Source organism: Parambassis ranga, chromosome 1 (assembly GCF_900634625.1).
Source record: "Parambassis ranga chromosome 1, fParRan2.1, whole genome shotgun sequence".
Lineage (NCBI taxonomy): Eukaryota > Metazoa > Chordata > Actinopteri > Ambassidae > Parambassis > Parambassis ranga.
In genome coordinates, this window is record NC_041022.1 from 12,267,849 (window position 1) to 12,288,671 (window position 20,823).

At 41.1% G+C, this 20,823-nt stretch overlaps 1 protein-coding gene across 1 annotated transcript in view; it reads left to right on the forward strand.

Moving 5' to 3' along the window:
- The window catches only part of ptprdb (protein tyrosine phosphatase receptor type Db), a 133,797-nt gene that overhangs the window by 87,123 nt on the left and 25,851 nt on the right, over positions 1-20,823 (forward strand). Inside the window, exons 9-23 of the mRNA XM_028408344.1 lie at positions 6,781-6,969; positions 8,047-8,055; positions 10,338-10,355; positions 11,929-12,039; positions 13,739-13,750; positions 14,226-14,495; positions 15,155-15,264; positions 15,720-15,917; positions 16,054-16,179; positions 16,318-16,465; positions 16,600-16,748; positions 17,232-17,376; positions 18,238-18,540; positions 19,611-19,804; positions 20,451-20,477. Coding sequence (XP_028264145.1) covers positions 6,781-6,969; positions 8,047-8,055; positions 10,338-10,355; positions 11,929-12,039; positions 13,739-13,750; positions 14,226-14,495; positions 15,155-15,264; positions 15,720-15,917; positions 16,054-16,179; positions 16,318-16,465; positions 16,600-16,748; positions 17,232-17,376; positions 18,238-18,540; positions 19,611-19,804; positions 20,451-20,477 — 2,009 coding nt within the window. The remainder of the gene's footprint in view (positions 1-6,780; positions 6,970-8,046; positions 8,056-10,337; positions 10,356-11,928; positions 12,040-13,738; positions 13,751-14,225; positions 14,496-15,154; positions 15,265-15,719; positions 15,918-16,053; positions 16,180-16,317; positions 16,466-16,599; positions 16,749-17,231; positions 17,377-18,237; positions 18,541-19,610; positions 19,805-20,450; positions 20,478-20,823) is intronic.

The following is a 20,823-nucleotide window of genomic DNA, read 5'->3' on the forward strand; positions in this document are numbered from 1 at the left end:
AAATGAATTCTCCGCATTTTTGCACTAGTATAAATATATTTAATCAGCACTACAGATGTCTATGATTTTATGTGTATATATAAATTAGTGAATATTTAGATTTTTAGATCCTGGCCATGTTAAATCATTCATTGTTCATCAACTGAATTGTTGACAAAACTTTATTTATAACTACCGTTTCCTGTGCTCTAAACCCTTGTGGTAAAATAGTGCTAAATAGTTTTTTTTATAGGCTATATTTATGCACCTGTGTAATTTAATGTGGATGTTCAGGAGGAAATGTGCATATATGTTCAGATGCTGATCTTTGCATTGTCTCCCTGAACTGTAGGTTAATGATAGCGTTCTATACTCAACAAAAATATAAACGCAACACTTTTGTTTTTGCTCCCATGTTTCATGAGATGGACTTGAAGATCTAAACTTCATTCCAGATACACAATATTACCATTCCTCTCAAACATTGTTCACAAATCTGTCTAAATGTGTGATAGTGAGCACTTCTGCTTTGCTGAGATAATCCATCCCACCTCACAGGTGTGCCACATCAAGATGCTGATCTGACATCATGATTAGTGCACAGGTGTACCTCAAACTGCCCACAATAAAAGGCCACCCTGAAATGTGCAGTTTTGTCTCACAGCAAAATGCCACAGATGCCACAAGCATTGAGGGAGCGTGCAATTGGCATGCTGACAGCAGGAATGTCAACCAGATCTGTTGCTCGTGCATTGAATGTTCATTTCTCCACCATAAGCCGTCTCCAAAGGCGTTTCAGAGAATATGGCAGTACATCCAACCGGCCTCACAACCGCAGACCACGAGTAACCACACCAGCCCAGGACCTCCACATCCAGCAGGTTCACCTCTGAGATCGCCTGAGACCAGCCACTCAGACAGCTGCTGAAACAATTGGTTTGCATAACCAAACAATTTCTGCACAAACTGTCAGAAACCGTCTCAGGGAAGCTCAACTGCATGCTCGTCGTCCTCATCGGGGTCTTAACCTGACTCCAGATCGTCGCCGTAACAGACTTGAGTGGGCAAATGCTCACATTCGATGGCGTCTAGCACGTTGGAGAGGTGTTCTCTTCACGGATGAATCTCGGTTTACATTGTTCAGGGCAGATGGCAGACAGCGTGTGTGGCGTCGTGTGGGTGAGCGCTTTGCTGATGTCAATGTTGTGGATCGAGTGGCCCATGGTGGTGGTGGGGTCATGGTATGGGCAGGCATCTGTTATGGACGAAGAACACAGGTGCATTTTATTGATGGCATTTTGAATGCACAGAGATACCGTGATGAGATCCTGAGGCCCATTGTTGTGCCATACATCCATGAACATCACCTCATGTTTCAGCAAGATAATGCACGGCCCCATGTTGCAAGGATCTGTACACAATTCTTGGAAGCTGAAAATGTCCCAGTTCTTGCATGGCCAGCATACTCACCGGACATGTCACCCATTGAACATGTTTGGGATGTGCTTGACCGGCGTATACGACAGCATGCACCAGTTCCCACTAATATCCAGCAACTTCGCACAGCCATTGAAGAGGAGTGGACCAACATTCCACAGGCCACAATAGACAATCTTATAAACTCTATGTGAAGAAGATGTGTTGCACTGCATGAGGCAAATGGTGGTCACACCAGATACTGACTGGTTCTGAGTCCCCAGACCGCCAATAAAGCAGAAACAAAATGCACATTTCAGGGTGGCCTTTTATTGTGGGCAGTTTAAGGTACACCTGTGCACTAATCATGATGTCAGATCAGCATCTTGATGTGGCACACCTGTGAGGTGGGATGGATTATCTCAGCAAAGCAGAAGTGCTCACTATCACACATTTAGACAGATTTGTGAACAATGTTTGAGAGGAATGGTAATATTGTGTATCTGGAATGAAGTTTAGATCTTCAAGTCCATCTCATGAAACATGGGAGCAAAAACAAAAGTGTTGCGTTTATATTTTTGTTGAGTGTATTTTATGGTCTGTGGGAAGTACATTTTATCACAGGGTGCACACAAGGTTCTGCATGGATGCCCACTCATCCACCTATTTGTTGTGTCCACATGGCCGCTGGCTCCGGGGTACCAACTGTGCATGTGCAAATTAGCTGCTAAGTTTAAAGAGACTGTGTGAAGAGCAAGCACAAACTGCCTTTAAAAGAATATAAAGACATTGGCTATAATAGATTATATGTCATAAACTTAAAAAACTATATGTGCAGGAGAAATGAGTGTGTCGGGAGGTGTTTCTTCACATATGGACATGTAAGCGTAAGCCAGGATCTACTTGAAATAGATGGGTTAGTGTTAGCGAGGCCATTAATGCAGATAGTGATGTTAGTGTTACTGGAGTCCATTAGGAGAACATTATGTACCGATAGTTTCAAGCTCAAGAGTGTCTTAGTGAGTGAAGTTGCTCAAGTGTAGATAATTACATCGCCTGTCTTTACAGTACATGCTCATGGGGAAAGGACGTGCTGCCTTTTGTTCAACCATCTCCTCTCCTTCTCTTTGCATCTTGTCTCTCTGAGGGGTGATAACGCAGTTTGCAGTTCTTCCTACAGTCTCTTGTCTTTCTGTTTTGTCTGTCTGAGCTGAGCTTTTTTTCCCTCCTTTCACCAAGTCCATTCCCTTTTTGTTTTGCTCTTCATTTTTTAAACACTTTTCTTCCTTTTCTCTATCTCTCACTCTCTGTCTCTCCACATGCTCTTAGGTCCACTACACAGCAACCTTTAAATTATTCACAACAGACTACTCTTTGCATCTTCTGCACCGTTCCGCTCCATCCATCCAGAATTTTTCCTGCCTCACATGGTTGTCTTAGTATGTGTGTCCATGTTTGTGTAGTTGTGCATGCTGACTTATGTGTGTGTGCACCTGTACATGCTCTTGTTTATGTTTTTTGCATCTGTTTTTGTTTTTTTTTTCTCCATCCTCTGCCTCTCATGATGGCGGCTCCAGCCCACTCATCTCCACTCTTTTACTTTATAAACAACATAGCCACTCAAGCACACAGGCGACACACACGAATGTATCCTCAATCTGAGACAGTTTGTCTTTATGCAGTGATTAGCCTCTTTCTGTTCCTCTGAGGAGTCATTGTGTTGTGGATGAATAAGAGGCCACCTGGGAGCAGCTAATAGTCCCTGATAGACTGTCAGTCCAAATGTCAGTTACAAGACACACGCGCACACACACACACACACATTCACACACACACACACAGTTTTACACACACACACACGCACTTGTCAGTCACGTCTCCACGTTGTCCCCTGGCTCTCCAAAGACACTCACAGCTCCAGTGACTGACTGACTGTCTGACAGAGGGGATCCGGTGTTAAGGTCAGCCGGCTTAATTACTGTGGATTAGAACCAGGCTAATTGAAATCTTGGCTTCCAGTAAATGTCTGTGATTGGCAATGGCTAAAATAATAATGAAGCAGAGAGCAATTATATGCTTTAGTATCCACTTTGCAGTTGGATGCTGTATAATTCATGGTTTGAAAAAAAAAGTGTGCATCCGTGTGTGTTAGTTACAAAGTTATAATACGAATAGTAAATTCTAATTTAGGGTCCTTTGATTGTGTTAAAGGACACTGTAACACAAAGAACCTGTGACCAATGCTACTATGACATTTATAAAAAAATATCATTAGAACTGCACATTCATCGGGTATTCATCTTTTCTGACCGAGCCATTCACACACTGATTCACAGACAGAGCCACAGACAGAGCAGGGAGATTATTAAACAAATAATAGCACAGCCAAACAAGACCACACAATGCTAATTAAGTCTACGCCTACGGAGCAACTGTGGCAACAAAGGGGGACTAGGCAACAACATGCAGGGGCACAGGTGAATATATGATTTAAAGAATCTGTTGAGATTTTTAAAAAACATGAAATTAAATTAATAAAAAAAATTAACATATGTCATATATTGCACGTATTTTAATGCTACACACAGAATGTGTTTGGCAGCACAAAACATCTGAATAAAGAACTGCAGGGTCGAGCTGGGCTGATGTGTTAGATTGTATTGAAATATATTATACAAGCATTAATTGTATTATCACTGCTTCCTGCTGTTTCTCCTCTGAGTCAGTCATGAATGGAAGAAGCAGTTTTGTTTGCAGGTGCACATATTACACCGGGGGATTCCAATACAGCAGCCAGCTCATTCTGTAGTTCCTATGATTGTGAGACCAGACTGCTCGCAATCTTCCAGATTCACAGATGACAAACCCAGCAAGCAGTGTGTGTGTGGATTTTATTTTAGGTCTCATATAAAGAAGACAGTGTTCTCACAGCAGTTCCCATGATTGGGAGACCGGGCTTTTCTATGAGCTGTGAAATTATCTGGATCGCTCACAGTGGAAATAGTGGAGTGGGAGCACATCCAAATGAAACAGTGTGATGTTTGGAAGGCTCCGTCAACAAGGGAGTGTTGGGTTACACATCTGCCCTGACCTCAGGGGTTCTTAGTTGCTAGTGTTCTCACACACACACACACACACATGCCAGAGAGGCTTTGTCCCAAACACACTGTGGTGTTGCTTACACCTGTCCCTATGATTGATACGGTGTGAGGCTTGTGCATGTGCTAGTGTTAGTGTGTGTACATGCAATCTACTACTATGGCCTATATCACTGCAACATGAAATTAAAATGTGTGTGTGTCTGTGGGTCATCATCAAAACGAGATCCGATTGCAACTCTTTTTTATTGTGCACATTTGAGTAGTTGTAGAGAGAGTGCAGAGAAAGATGCAGGATCCGAAGGAGTGGCATTCTAGCTGTGCATCCTCGATGTTCAGTGTCCCACCCCAGGTAGATGAAATAGAATGCATTATTCCTGCCTATGAGGGGCTGGCTTTGAAGTAAGCGTTTGCATAATGAAAGCGGAGAGAATCAGGATTGTTATGCTGTATTGGTCCCTAGCGCTCTTTCTCTCCCCCTCTGTCTATTTTTCTCTTACTCTCCCCCTTGTTCTTAGTGTTTTCCTTTCTGTCACTCTTTCTTTGTCCCAGTCTTTCCTAATCTGTTCTCTTCTACTCTTTCCTCTTTTTTTTGCACTTTTGCCCTCTTTCACCACCCACGCACACAGACACGCTCGTACACACAAACACCTTCTCATCTTGTTCTCTTGGTTTAATATGTCCATGTTTCCATTTGTCAGGCGTTGTGATTGATTGAAACCGGAGCTGTTAAAAGGCCACACACACGCCCGTGAAGCCAGCGTCTCACGAACCCATCGGCTATGGTTCGATGGGCTAGTACCAGAATTAGCATCTCCTTGGCGTGGTTCAGCGCTAGGATTTCCCGTTAATGAGGCTCTGTGTGGTGGAGAGGGATAAAGTCACAAGGGATTCTGGAGTTTTTCAGAAAAAATGGTGCGATTAAAATAGGCTGCCTTCTAGATCAAATACATGCAGGAACACGTTCCTTTCTCATCTTACTTTTTTTCATCACAGCTGTCTTTACCTACTTTATTATGAATGAGTCATGAATCTGATATTTTACCTCACGCTTTCAAAGTGCAGCCTTCAACAAAGTTATGTTTTTACAATCTGATTTGCTCTGCACTGAGGGTGGGTACAGTCTCTCCTCAGTTTGACTGGGTTCAGCTGTCTTTGATCCCGTGCCTCCTTGAAGCATTGTCCCCTCCCTGCTCTTAAATCTACTGCTGCATAAAGTTGGCCCACCGCCTTTGATTTCTCCTAACGCAGTGGAATGACTTATGTTTGATTTAATTGCCTCCGCTGTCTATGAATTCACATTTGATTTGCCTTCCCTAAAGTGGGCAAGTCCCAGTGGATACTGTATGTCTTATTGGACTCGCCTGTTTTATGCAAAGGCTGAACTGCTACAGAGGATTGTGTTGAGTAGACCGAGCTGTAAAAATTGTAGCTGCCCAAAAGAATAAAGAGTATTTGATTTGGAATTGATTCCTATTTAAAGAACAGTTGCCCAAGCTTTAGTTACTTTGTCAGGTATAAAGAAATGTTATTTATTCTGTCTGACCTCCTTTAGAGTCCTTTAAAGTGTTTCCTCAGATCTCAGTTCTTATGTAAATCATATTTTGACACCAGACTAATAACAGAGCCTGGCCGGGGTCATTTCCCTACTTAAGCTGCATCTCTTCACATTTCAAGCAGCATGTTATCTCGCTTGAACATAGCCTATTTACTTTTACAAAACACTTATACGCAGTATTCAGAGATAGAGTACAAAAAACTATTTTCTTATATGAGCAAAATGTGCTTTTACAAAACTTTTAGTCAGAAGCGGTGCAGGCTACCCAAACCTATTTTTCACTGTACACAGGAGTGCTGGTTTCAGTCACCATAAACTGGTTTTTGTTTTTTGTTAATAAGGAGTTCTTAGTGTTCCTCATACATGTGGACATCCTGTTAGCTTGAACTGATACACAGGATGTGCGTCTGCTTTTACATTTATCTGTGAAATACTGATAGACAGAAAACAAGCACACAAATAGGATGACATACTGATGTAGAGCTGACATTTAGAATATTAATCACAAACAGCATTTTATTACATACATGTTGCATCAGTCTGAGTCAGCAGGACTTTAGATCTGTGCTGTAAATTTGGATTAACTGAACCTTTTGGGGAAAAAAAGGTACAAAGAATTAATGAGAATTCCAGCTTCATTACAGAAAAGTGTAGACCAGGATGACTGTGGGCGTTTGTTGTGGCGTCCTATGAGGTTAAAGTTTTGACTTGTACATTTGATCCTTGCAGAGGACCAGCTTCCGGCGGGGTTTCCCACCATTGACATGGGCCCCCAGCTGAAAGTGGTGGAGCGTTCTCGGACTGCCACAATGCTCTGTGCTGCAAGCGGCAACCCTGACCCAGAAATTACCTGGTTCAAGGATTTCCTGCCGGTCAACACATCTAATAACAATGGACGAATCAAGCAGCTCCGCTCAGGTAAACCACTGTTTTCATCCCTCAGCTTTTTTCCCCTTATCCTCCCGTGCCTTTTATTTTATTTCTTCCTTAAGATTTCTCCCCTGGGTTGCTTTTATCCTCCTCTCAATATCCCCCCCTGTCTTTTTTCCCTTAACCCATTTTATTATTTTCTGCTCCTACAAACTTTCAGTTATCCCTGCCCTTGTTCACCCCTTTCCCTTATTACTGTTCCACACTCCTCCTGCTGTGGTTACTGGCTGTATTTTTCAGCTGCCTCTCTGCTGCTGCTGCTGCTGAGTTGACTGTGTATGGTTGCCAACCCTTCTAAACTCTTCAAGTGAACTCCCAACTTTTCTCCAAAACTCTCGGAGGACTTCCGGTGCAAATCACCATCACATATACTGTAATTTTTTTCTCTCCTTTACTTAAGACTTATTTAAAATGCTTCTGGAAAGCATCAGCACACTACAAGTCTATAAACTCAACACATGAACACTGATGAAATTCGCAAAGTAAAACCAGGTGATGGTGGCGTGTACTGAAGGAATTTCCTCTCTAATAAAGCTCACTGCTGTGACTAAACAATCAAATAACCTTTTGCTTTTCCCAATTTCTTGGAAAGTGTGTCATGGATGACTTCCAGATTTGAGGAATAACAAATCTGACAAATTACTTTGCAAAAATACAATAAATTTCACAGTTTGCCACAGTAGTGTGTGAAATCCCAATATGTCCCTCATCGGTCCTTCTTTTGCTGCAGCAACCAAGTCTGGACCTCCCCGTTTTTCTTGTGATTGGACACCCACCTCTCAGGCTTCTTTATGGCCAACAACCTCTTTGTTTCTGTCCCTGTTTTTGTTATTATTATTATTATCTGGCTCAACCCCCAGTGCTCTGCTTAATATCTTTTTTGACCTTTATTTTACAATCAAAATATTTACAGTAAAATTGTTATAATTTAAAAATGTCAAATATTTGGAGTTCCAGTACATTTTCAAGGTGTTTTTCTAAGTCAACTCATCTCTGTAAACAATGGTCCGATTGTAATGCCATGTCTATGCTGTGTCTTTTCTCTTTGTATCTTTTTAACCACAGAGTCCTTTGGTAAGTGCTTCTGTTCTGAGGCCCACACCCTCACTGTCCACTTCTCTATATACTGTCCACTAATGTTGCTACTGTTGCTGCTCACCTTTATAATTACTACGGTGTTATTAAAATGCATGGCATGCATTTTACTAACAGTCACACTCAATATCGAAGCACACAAACAGGCACGCACACATTGCTTTGGTTAATGATAGATGCTACAAATAGGAATAGAATACACACACACACACACACACACACATGTATGAACACACACATATCATATGTCACCTTAGAGTATTGCTAGTCTCACCCTCACCTGTGCACCTGCAGCCTTTCCACACCCAAAGAATTATTATAACTTTCTCCTCACACTCACCTATTTGCTTTTCCACTCCTTCACTGATTCAATTATTCTTTCCCTCACTCACTCACTCTGTCATTTACTCACCCACTTATTCTCTCCACTTTGCTGTATAGAGTTACCAGTCAATAAGCCATCAGCTCTAGATAGCTGTTAGGAGCCAGAGTCAGGAAATCAATGGCGACCACGTTTCTTTCAGACTTCTAGACTGTACAATGTAGCGTTTGTCCTACTCAACGCGTTTACAGCAGTGTAGGCTTATAGTGGTCTGTTCATGGACGTGTAGTGTTTTTTGCACCAGTAAAATACAGCTTGACAGGGTTTTTAAAAAATCCACTCTTCAGTACTTTAACGATAAAGTAAAGATATTTGATAATTTCAGAATAAAAGGTTATAATTTGGCTACAATCACATTCGTTTTTTCTTTTAAATTGCACGTCTGCTTTCACATATATCTGAGTAAAGTGTGAGATCACTTAAATAAAGTGGTTTCTGCTCTCACTTTCTTAAATGTGAGGGTTTTTGTTCTGGACTCAAGTTAATTTCGCAAACAGAGAATCTGCAGGCACATTGGATATTAGTGTAAAATGTATATACCTACTTTAGGTACTGGAGTTTGAGACCAAAACACAATAAGACAAAAGTAAAGGCTGCTTTCCCCTATTCTTTCATTGTCATTTAAATGCTGGCAGCATTTCAGGTGTCAGTTATAAACATAACAGTGTATTTGCAGCCTGGCCTTTCTTTTTATACAAACCGTATTTCTCATCTCGGCATCATATTCTGTGAGACCACCAAAACATTTCAGTGTCTCAAACAATGGACTCTCACAGTTTGAATTTGGATGTTTACTTCAAGTCCACAACTACTCTGGTGCTCTTTGATTCAGAGGGGCTCAGACATCAGCTTGACATTTACTGCTGATGTTTTAGATGTTTTTGTTGAAATTTTCCTTGCTGTCAGTTTCAGTTGAAATCCTGCTGAAAGTACTTTGACAGGATGGGGTCCTTTTTGTGTGGCAGTGCAACAACCAGCACTCCCAGCAGTTGGGTTATGTCAAGTCCTGAACATTTAGTGTACAAATAAGAGCAAAAAGGTGCTAAAAAGTGGAAGTTTCATTTGCATCCTAGATGTTAAAGCTACATCATCAGATAAATGTAATGAGATCATTACTTTTTAGCCAGTCAAAATGTCACATTTGATGTAACTGTTTCTGACATGAAGTTCAGTACAAACTGGCTTCAACCACATTTTTCAATCTTTTATTTTATTATTGTAAGGACCATATAGAAGAAGCCCCACAGCCTCCCATCTAAATGTTAGAGACACTGTTTGCTCTGTATGCTGTTGCAGCTATGTAAACTCAAATATTATATATTAACTATACAGCCTGATGTCACATTTAGTGGAGTTTTTTATTGGAGAGTGGATTTTTATATATATACAACTAGCTGGATCATATCTAGACCTGGTTTCTATCTGTATGGAGGACAAGAACAGCTTAAGAGTGAGTTAATGTACTTAAAGAGTCCACAGCTCACCTCTTAGAGACCCAGGTACGCACAGTTTAGACACTACCTTACTCCTACAGCCACATCTGCCCCTGCTGCAAATCAATGAAGTCAAATCAATAACCCATCTCCTTATAGCTCTGTCACTGTCTGTCACTCTATCTATGATCTGCTTTTCTCTTCTCAGGCTTATTCTGTCTTTATTTACTCTGTCTATTTCTTTTATGCCTATTCTTCCTCTAACTCTCTAAGGATCTATATTTTGAGTCTTTCTCTCTAATTTGATTCTTCTCCTTTCCAAGTTACCTCCCCCCCACCCCCCAACCCCCCAGTGCTTTCCTTTCCTTATCCCCGTCTCCTTCTGTGGTACTAACATTTTCTTCTTCTTCTCCTTCTCTAATCTCGTGCATTCATTGCCCACTCAGGTGGCACGCCCATACGAGGTAAGACCGCTGGGAGGAACCAACATGACACAGTGGCCTGATTCCTTTTCAACCCCTGGTTCCTACTTGACTTGCAGATCTGAAAAGCAGTCCTGGGTGGGTTTATCAATACGAGTTCAAGAGACTCCATGCTTTATTGGTAATACTCATCCAGCTGCTTCAGATCTGCAGTAGGCGCAAGAGGAGGAATTGGAGTTGAGCAAGCAATTCATTACACTATGACTGTCACCTTCCCTCTTGTCATCTGTCATCCTCGTCACCTTTTTGTTTTTCCATTCCAGCCTCAGCATTCTCTTTAACGTCAGTTTACAGTGCTTCCTTCCTCGCCATGTTGTGATCTCTCTTTTGTATCCATCTGCTGTCAATGTCACTTAACTTTTCACATCCTCTAATCTAAAGCATGATGTGTTTACAGCCTTAATTTATTTGTTGCTTAGTTCCGAGGTGATCATACTCACCTCTACTTGTTTGTGTGTTGCTTTTCAATTTTTTTCTTTCTTTATGTCTTTCTTTTTTGGGGGAGGGGTCTCGACCTAAGTTTGACCCGGCCTCTCTTTCTACCTTGTCTATATTTGCCCAATCAAACGTCCCAGTTTTGTTTTCCCTCCCAGCTGTTAGTCGCTCAGCCTGAAAAGTCCAGATGGCAACGACTCAGATGATACACACACAAAACCTGCAAAACCTGCACACACATTTCTCCATGGTTTTTACCATCACTTTCTCTTTTCTCTCCCATTACCGATAAAAAGCCCCAAACAACCACTTTTTTGATAAAGTTTTTATGGGCGCTTTTTTGCCTTTCCACACCATCTTTAAAGAATCTCTGGTTGACTTTTTTGACAGTTTTTCTATTTTCAGGGAACGAGAAAACATCGGTCCCTTCCCAAGGCTTTGCGTATGTCGTTCCTTTTTTTTTTTTAATCTGTTGGACCTTGAGAGAGGTCGGTTGATGTCTTTACCTCCATATTGGGCGTGTTTTATATTGACATCACACTCCTGATCCCATTGGTGGATCTGAAAGGGTTGGGGATATTTTCACACATTTTATCCTTGAAAACTGAAACATGATTTGCTCAATTTCCAGCAAAGGTTTTTTTCAAACTGCTGTATTTGTGACTGGATTTCTTCATATCTTCGCTGCTTGGTTTCTTTGTTTCTGCCTTGCATGAGGACTGCGTACTGTTTTTGTAGGCTTTGTAGCAGTACTTTTTCTTCTTCTTCTTTTTGTCTTTGTTTTCTTCTCATTTCTAAATCAGGAAGCTGACCCTTGTTTTGGGCAGTATTTTGCTGACAGTGGTAGAAACTTGTTAATGTTGCTCTACAGATTTGGCTCCCTTGTTCCTTGTTCCTCAAGAGTTCAGCTTGTTTTTGCTGAAAACTCCCTCAGACTCATTTTTCTTTCTGCAGTTTTTTAACCATTTAAATGTTAATGTACGATTGTGCTATTCCCAATTATCTGATGTGTCCCACTTCTGTGTGATTGCTCTTCCTTTCTCTCCGTCTCTCTGTGTGACTCTTATCTCTGTCTGTTCTCCTTCTTGGTTTCCTCCTCTCCATCCCTCCATCCATCTAGGTGCCCTCCAGATAGAGATGAGTGAGGAGTCAGACCAGGGGAAGTATGAGTGTGTTGCCACCAACAGCGATGGGACACGCTATTCCACTCCAGCTAACCTCTATGTCAGAGGTAAGAGGGGGATAAGAGCCACTGGAGCAGAGTCTAATTAGAGAATCAAGGATTACTATGATGCACTCTTGGACGTTTATTGATGTTTTCATTTCGTTTTGTTTCCCTGCATTGTTGGATGTCCTTAATGTTGGTTCACAATAGTGTGTCAGTATTATTTTAATGAGAAAGTAAAGTTCATGTTAAAAGGCAAACTTACAGCATATGCTTTTGACTTTCATACAAAAAAAACAAAATCAGCCAATAGGCAAGTTACATTCCATTCCATACCATTCCAAGTCAAGTCTAAAATCTCAAATGACTGAAATCTACGTTCTCTCATTAGATTGAAAGCATCTTGTACCAGAATGTACTTGTGAGCGTATTCGTCAGCTAACTCAGCTAGCTCATAACATCAAATGCCTCCTAGAGAAGCTGTAATCTGCATTTAGTCTGTATAACCTACAACTGTGGTTTGCTAGTGGTTATCTGTCCATATGGGCCAAGTTTCAACTTAACCTAACCAAGACTGTCCTATCCTTGTGCCTTAAGAGGTGAGGTTGGACGCTGTTGAGCTGGCATTGTTTATCCAGACGCCACACACTCTGCAGTTTGCCGTTCACTTGTTAGCTGATTGTTCAAAGGCATTGTAAATAATGAAATAAATAATTCCATGAAATCTCTTCACGAGTCACAACACCCAAGTCCAAGTCAAGTCTCAAGTCATTGAGGGCAAGACTAAGTCAAGTCACAAGTCTTTCTTTGTGTGACTTAAATGTGACTTGAGTCCGAGTCTCTGACTCCCATTCACATATTGCCAAGAAAAAGCATTTATATATGTATATATGTACATTTCCTTAAATTGTTACATTTTAAATATTTAATACGGTATAACTGACAGTGTGCTCTTTGGCCGTCATAAAACAGTATGTTGTGACAATGAGAGCTGTTTACATCAGGGACTGAATGTCTCACCCATTCCATTAGTCTGTCTGCCCTCCCTTCTTAGCCTTTAGACCTCAGAGAAAAACCAAATCATTGTCTGGTTAAGACTTGTGTTTCTCCCCAAAACTGACAGGCATCTCACCTCCTCAGGCGCTGTCTTCCTCCCCGCTCCGCCAACACACACACACACACATTCACACACACATCACACGAATATTTGAATCTTGGAGACATTTTTATTCCTCAGGCTTTTTGCTCTGTTGTCTGCCCACCCAAAAAAAAGGATTTAAACAGTGTAGCATGCTTTTCTGACTTCAACATTGCTCCCAGGGATACAAAACAAACACGCACATGATTGGATGCACACACACATACACATCTATGTCATACATTGAATCCTTATATATACATGCACATGCACACACAAACAGCACAGAGTCAGTGATGTGCATCTAACACTGCTTGCAGGGGCAGTAAAATCTTGCAGTGCTGCTCAGTGAGTGTTTGACAGGGAGTCTATGGAGACAGCTGGCAGTGGAGGCTGCCTCAAACGCAAAGGCTTTTACCAACATGAGCCATCTATGACCTCTGTTACTCCTCACTTCTTTATTTCTCTTCTTCTTAATCTCTCAGGCTTTCCCTCTGTCTGTTGCCACCTTATCATGCTCCTTGTCTAACTTGTTTTCTCTTTCTGTCTTCTGTCCCGTCTCTGATATATTCTGATTCTTTTCTCTCCTCTCCCTCCTGCCGTGCTTTATCCTACCAACCTCTGCAGAGCTACGAGAAGGTTGGTACAATTATGACTGTGTTGCTCTTTTGAGTCTCCTGAGTATTTTCTCTTCTTCCATTTAACTGCCATTTGTATTGTGTGTCTTTTATCTGTGGTATACTGAAGGTTTAAATCTCCCTCTGCATTTTGTTCCTTTTAAGTGTACTGTATACTGTTTGTCCCTGTGAATGCATGTGCGGTTGCTGTGATTTATTTTTTTATTTTTTTTATCTTCTGTGTTTTAGTTCATAAAATATTTATTGTAGCACACCTGGAAAACAGCATTAATAAAACATTAAGATATTACATGCACCCTTGTGGTGATGTACCAGGCTGTCTGAATGCTTACTGTATAATTTGAATGCCATAAAACTTCATCTCAGGGCCCATGGCACAAAAACAAAACATTGCACAGTGTATAGACCCTGAGTGTTCTGCACTGCTATGCACAATCATAAATTTCTAATCACCTCTCTCCTCCTCCTGGCTCCAGTGCGTCGTGTCCCCCCTCGCTTCTCCATTCCCCCAGCGGACAGCGAGATCATGCCAGGGGGGAACGTCAACATAACCTGTGTCGCGGTGGGCTCGCCCATGCCATACGTGAAGTGGATGCTGGGAGCAGAAGACCTGACGCCCGAGGATGACATGCCCATTGGTCGCAACGTCCTAGAACTGACTGACGTACGCCAGTCTAACAATTACACATGCGTCGCCATGTCAACGCTCGGTGTGATTGAGGCGGTGGCACAGATTATTGTGAAAGGTGGGTTTTGTGGTGGCCTGTGGGTTAGAGGAGTAAAATAATATTTAAAGAAGAAAGGAAGAGATGGTTTGGCCTTTTGCTTAACTGAGACTTTGGCTATATTGTTATTGGAAAAAGCAGAATATTTTTGAAAGGACAGCATGTGCAATATACTGAAAAAAAACATTTCACAAAACAAGAAATAGTGAATGTAAAGGAACTCCCTTTTTATATTACATTACATACATGTGCAAATAAATAAACCAAGGGAAACAAAGGAAACTAAATTGTGCAGAGTGACTACCCCCCAAAAAAAGTTGTGTTAGTTAATTATTCTCTTATCAATGTTAAAGTTGAATATGTATTTAGCTTCTTAATATTTCGGTTTTTCAATTTGGATTTAACATGTGTGAAGTTAAAAATCTGTTTTCAGAAAAAGATAAGAAGTTTTTGGAATGACTGTGTGATCGAACTAATTTTGTTTATAATTGCTTTCCTAGTACTTCTAATTGTTATGTAGAGATTATAGCCATGGTATCTTTCTGATAGTAAACTAGTCTCATCACTTAATTGTTTTCAGATTTTTCAGTCTGGACAGTTTTCAAGTTGACAAATGTGACTTTTTTCGTAAACAACAAAGGGGCAGTTCATGAAGTTTTGCTCTCTTTTCTCCCCTTCAGCTCTGCCAAAGGTTCCTGGCACCCCTGTGGTGACGGAGAGAACTGCAACAAGCATCACTCTCACCTGGGACTCTGGAAACCCTGAACCTGTCTCATACTACATCATACAGGTGTGACAAAAACACACTGCCTACAGCGAAAAACAACTACAGGGCCTAAAACAAAGAACTTGGCATAGCTAAAGCAAAAGATTTTTATACAAATAGAAACGGTTAACTACCTCATTCACTTAGTAGGGCTATAAAAGAAAAGAGCCTTATGTCTCTCTTTGTGTTAATAAACTCTCCCATTGTTCAAATGAAATGTGGCGTCTTGTACTGAGTGGAGTAGTGAATTAAAATGTTAGAAACACAAACTGTTTAAACAGCAGTGACTAAAGACTCACAAAAAGCAGGACACCTCCATTCGACATGCAGGGTGTCTTATTTCCCTCTGTATATTTTAGCATAAATCTAGAGCACACTGCAACACACCACAAGCTGGCTAATGCAGCTTTAAATCAGTGTGTGCTTCCTCTCTCACACACTTTCTCTCTCCCTACTTCTTTGTCTCTTGCTTCCTCCAGCACCGTGCCAAAGGCTCCGAGGACCCCTATAAAGAGATTGATGGCATTGCCACAACACGTTACAGTGTGGGCGGCCTCAGCCCTTACTCCCACTATGACTTTCGGGTGGCAGCTGTAAACACCATTGGCCAGGGCCCCTCAAGCGAGGTTGTAGAGGCTCGTACAGCTGAGCAGGCCCCCTCATCGCCTCCTCGACAGGTCAGATTGATGCTGAAAGATGCTTTTATAGTCATTTAAATATTGTTTCAGATATGCACTATGATTATGCTTGTTTATGGGTTTTCAGTATGTGATATTCAGTTGTCAAAGACAAAGTTCCTTCCTTTGTCTGCAGGTCATTGGTCGGATGCTTAGTGCCACAACAGCCATGATCCACTGGGATGAACCAGAGGAGCCTAACGGACAGGTGGTTGGTTACAGAGTGTACTACACTTCTGACAACACGCTGCCAGTGAACCAGGTGTGTATCTCTATGTGAATGCTTTTGCTTAATTTTACTCTTTATAAAAGATGACAACTTGTGTTGTCTGAGTGTGTAATACATGAGTGTGCATTTGTGTTTTGCTTATGCATTGTGATGTGTGCCTGTGTTGTGCAGTGGGAGAAGCAGATGGTGCGCAGCGCCAACTTCATCACCATTCAGGATTTGACTCCTAACAAGACTTATTACATCAGAGTGCTCGCCTTCACCTCTGTAGGAGACGGTCCATTGTCTCAGGACCTGCAGATTATAGCCAAAACTGGAGGTAAAACATGACAAGCAATATGTGTTTTGTGACTGTATGTCAGATAGAGATAGATACTACGACATGCTGAAAATTTGAAGCAAATGCCATTTAAATGCCCCATGTCACCTTACTGTTCTTCCTTAACTTTGCAGTTCCATCCCAACCATTAGAATTTAAAGGTGAAGCCAAGTCTGAGACTGTTATCCTTTTGTCCTGGGTGGCCCCCACACCACAGGGGGGCCCAGACAACCAGATCACAGGTTATGAACTGGTTTACCGACGGGCAGATGACACAGAGGAGGTAAGGAAAAGAGATCTGAGCATTAAATTTGAGCATATTCAGCAAACTATGCATAGACGATGCCATCATAAATCATTAATTTCTCTATTAATCAAAAAGCGTTAATCGAAACACACCATTCATGTGTGCAGCCCCTTATTACATCACAAGGAGCTCCTTTAATAATCTTTTGGACACTATATTGGGTTATACACTATACACTATACTTGCGTATCTGTGACACCAGGACAAATGGCACAGCCATACTCCATGGGGTGGTGTGGCCAGAGAAAGCTCATTTGCATTTAAAGTGACAGTGACTGAAGTATCGCATTTAAGACAGGGACGTGACAAAGTGCATAAGCATGCTAGAATCTTCTCTGGCATACTTTGAAATTAAACTTGTTCCAACACATTCTTGAGGCATGTGAATTGAGTTGAATTAACTTGATGATAAAGAGTATTAAATTCAACTTTTGTTGTCAATTGTTTTTGTTCCTGCAGAAGAAAGTAAGCTTTGAGCCTACTGCCTCCTATCAGCTCAAGAACCTGAAGCCCTTCTCCACCTACACCTTTCAGCTGGCTGCTAGGAGCAAAAATGGAATCGGAGCATACACCAATGAATTGTCCATTGACACACCACAGACACGTAGGTCTACTTGCCACTGACACTGGTGTGTCAGTGTGTGTGTGTGTGTTTGTGAGAGAGAGGTTTCAGTTTTGACAATGTGAAAATCAAAAACATATCACATACTGAACCAGAAATACTGTACATTACAGGCCAAATGCAGCTATACTACTAATACTTTGATTAGAGACTTTTGTTGCTCCTTTGCATTGTCAAAAAGGGGACATGATCCAGAATTTAGCCGACCTCAGAATTGATATTGCAACAAATATATAATTAATAATTTCCAGAACTTCAACTCAGCCACTGAACTTCAGACATGTAGGGAATGTAGTCAATTTATTGATGATTGATAGCATTACTACATTTGTTGAATACCAATCAGAGGTCTGTAAGAAAATCCATAAAATCAAGGTAAGAGTTCAAAGGTCTGTAGGTAGACATGAGACCTCCAACATGGATCACAGAGGCTTGGGTAGGCTGTAAGAACAAGTAAGTTATGGGCAGGTATGTCTGTGTATTCAGGCTCTAGTCAGTGTTTTGTGCTGCATTTCTTTTAAGCCATTCACTCATTTTCATTTATCAAACATTTCTACCAAACAGAAGTTGACACCCCATCATTCAGTATCTATGTTCAGCCATCTTGCTTTATAGTCACAGGGTCATTTTTCGTAAGAGCTTCTGTTCTCCAGTGTTTTGTTTTCATTTTATGTTTCTTTGTCTTCTGTTCTCTGTCTCTCGTCTACTCAATTTCATCCACATTCCTTTACGGCAAACCTCACTTCCTCACCCCTCCACCCACCAATAACACCATGCACACACAACCAAATAACATTTACCCAAACAAATCCTACTGTACTTCCTCCAAAACTGGCCAATCAGTTCCTTCAGCACCTCCCCAGGACATCACATGCACCAGTCCCAGTTCTACCAGCATCCTGGTAAGTTGGGCTCCACCTCCTCTGGAGTTTCAGAACGGCATCATTACAGGATACTCCATCCAGTACTCCACAACAGGGGGCAACAAAACAACTAAAAGAATTGATGGAATTCCTCCGGAAAGTTCCCAGTATCTCCTGGAAAACCTAGAGAAATGGACTGAGTATGGCATAACAGTGCGGGCGTGCACGGAAGCTGGAGACGGACCAGAAAGCTTACAGCTGCTAATCCGCACAGAGGAAGATGGTATGTTCCCAACAAAAACCCCATGCCTCTCTTAGGATGGTCCAACTTACTAACATGGCTACCTCTAACTAACTAACGTAACATTCATGAGCTCAAAGCACCCCAAATTAACAGTCACCACTGCTCAGTAAGGCAGTCTGACGGGATGATGCATTTAAGATCAAATGTCAGACCCTCCACTTTTCTTCCTGAATAACCACCTGAAACATCTGGAAATCTCCTCCTCCTGCTCCTTCACCACTGCTTTTTCTTGTCTGCAGTAGCCCATTTTTCCTCCAGAAACCATTTTTATCCCTTTTTTACCAGCATCTTTTTCTCCACACCTTCTCCCATCAAGGGATGGTTGGGAATTTCCCGTCTAACGATAACAATATTTCCCACTAACAACAGCAAGACAAACCCTTTGGCTGTAACTGTGCCTTAGCCTTTCCCCACTGCCTGCCCTTTCAGATCCTCTCCAATTCCTTTGCAACAGTTAATAATACATATCAAGTATCTAAGTTCATTTTGTGTACTTTATTGAACAATCGGAGGTATTTTTGTGATAGTTTTGATACTTAATGTCGCTCTTCACCAAGACATTTTTCTGACTCCACCATCCTGCAGAGTGCTCATGCATAGGTCAGTTAGATAGCATGAGGTGGTTGGAGGTTTCTTCTTTTCTTTCTTTTTTTAAGAAGTGTAGTTCTTGGCAGCTTGAGAAAGGTTTTTTTGATAACAGTATTTTCTCTTTGACTGCCTGCCACTGTTTATCTGCCCCTGGCAACAAATCCTTTTCTATCTGCCATTCTTATCTTTCTCTACATTTGCTTCTTATCCTCCACTGCTTTTTTTTCTGCAAGCACTCTCATTTTTTTCTATTTTGAATTTTTCCCAGACATCAGAGCAGTTTTAGACTTTTTGGAGGGCTGTAATTTTTGTTTTTTGTTTTTTACATTTTTTCACCTCAGGGTAATTTTTGTAACTGCCCCCTGAAACCAGTTAATTTTTTGACTAGACAAAAAGTTCTTGAGAGTTTTGAGTGCCCATCAACTGTGACCCTTGACCTATATCCCAAAATGCATTTGTAGTTCCAAGTGGTCCTCCGCGAGGAGTGGAGGCGGGGACAGTGAATTCCTCTGCAATTAACGTGAAATGGCGAGCACCGGCACCGGAAAGGAAGCACGGTCAGGTTCGAGGCTACCAAGTCCATTATGTGAGGATGAACTATGGAGAACCTCAGGGTCAGCCTTCCATCAAGGACATCCTCATCGAGGACACGCAGGTAACTATAACATATACTCTTTACACCCAAAAGGCAGCAAATAATTTAAGAAAGCTAAATAAAACCACAAACAACATTACCTTTGAAGAACATTAAATGTTATGGTAATGTTGGTTGAAAATGGTGGTTTGACTAAAGCTATTAAGAAATTGGGCTTTCTTGGAGGTATTTGGTTATTTGAAGAAAATAATGTTCCTTCTGTCATTCTCTACCAGTCAGCACCTAATAAATACAGTGAATTTCAGCACGGTGTAAATAGTGAGACTGCTGGAAACAAGGGATAAAAATACCAGAATAGCTCTAAATTGGTAATTATTCCTTTTTTTTAGTTTTGTTTTTGTTGAATTGTATCTAGAATTTCAACCTTTTTTGTGAGTGGGGATTTTTCTCAGTATCGTTATTGTCTGACGTAGATACAGCAACAAAGCAAATAAGCAGTTTGCCTAATAACATACCAGCAGATACACTGTAGGTGAAGCAGGCATATTTATCTTTCTGTCAAGAGTGGGTCCTTTAACCAGCCTCAGGTCTATTATTGCTCACAATTTTATGTGAATTTGAGTGTTTTGGGGAGGGCATTTAAAAAAATGTAAATATTAAAAATTTTGTGTTTCTCTCATTTTTTCAATACCGCTCCTTCATTCAGTGGGACAATGATGACTCAACTGTATATGTAAGTAAACCTTTCTTTAAGCCTATTATTTGATCATAATAATCACAGAGCATGGGGAGTAGATGAGTCATGTCTATGAGATTGCAGCTTTAAACCCAGCAGGCTCAATTTCCATGGCTGTTTTTTTTTTCTCCAAAAACACAGAGATGACGGATAGTATAAGTCAGTTCTGGGTACATTATTGCCAGATATGCTGATTATTTAAGTTACCCACCAGCCAAGAAATGAAGAAAATATTGTGCTTAGGTAGAGACAAATCAAAATTTGGCCATTGACGTAGTTAAATGTCGTTTTGTAATGAGAATGAACATTTTGAGCTCTTGTGTTCTTAAGAATTCTAGGTATT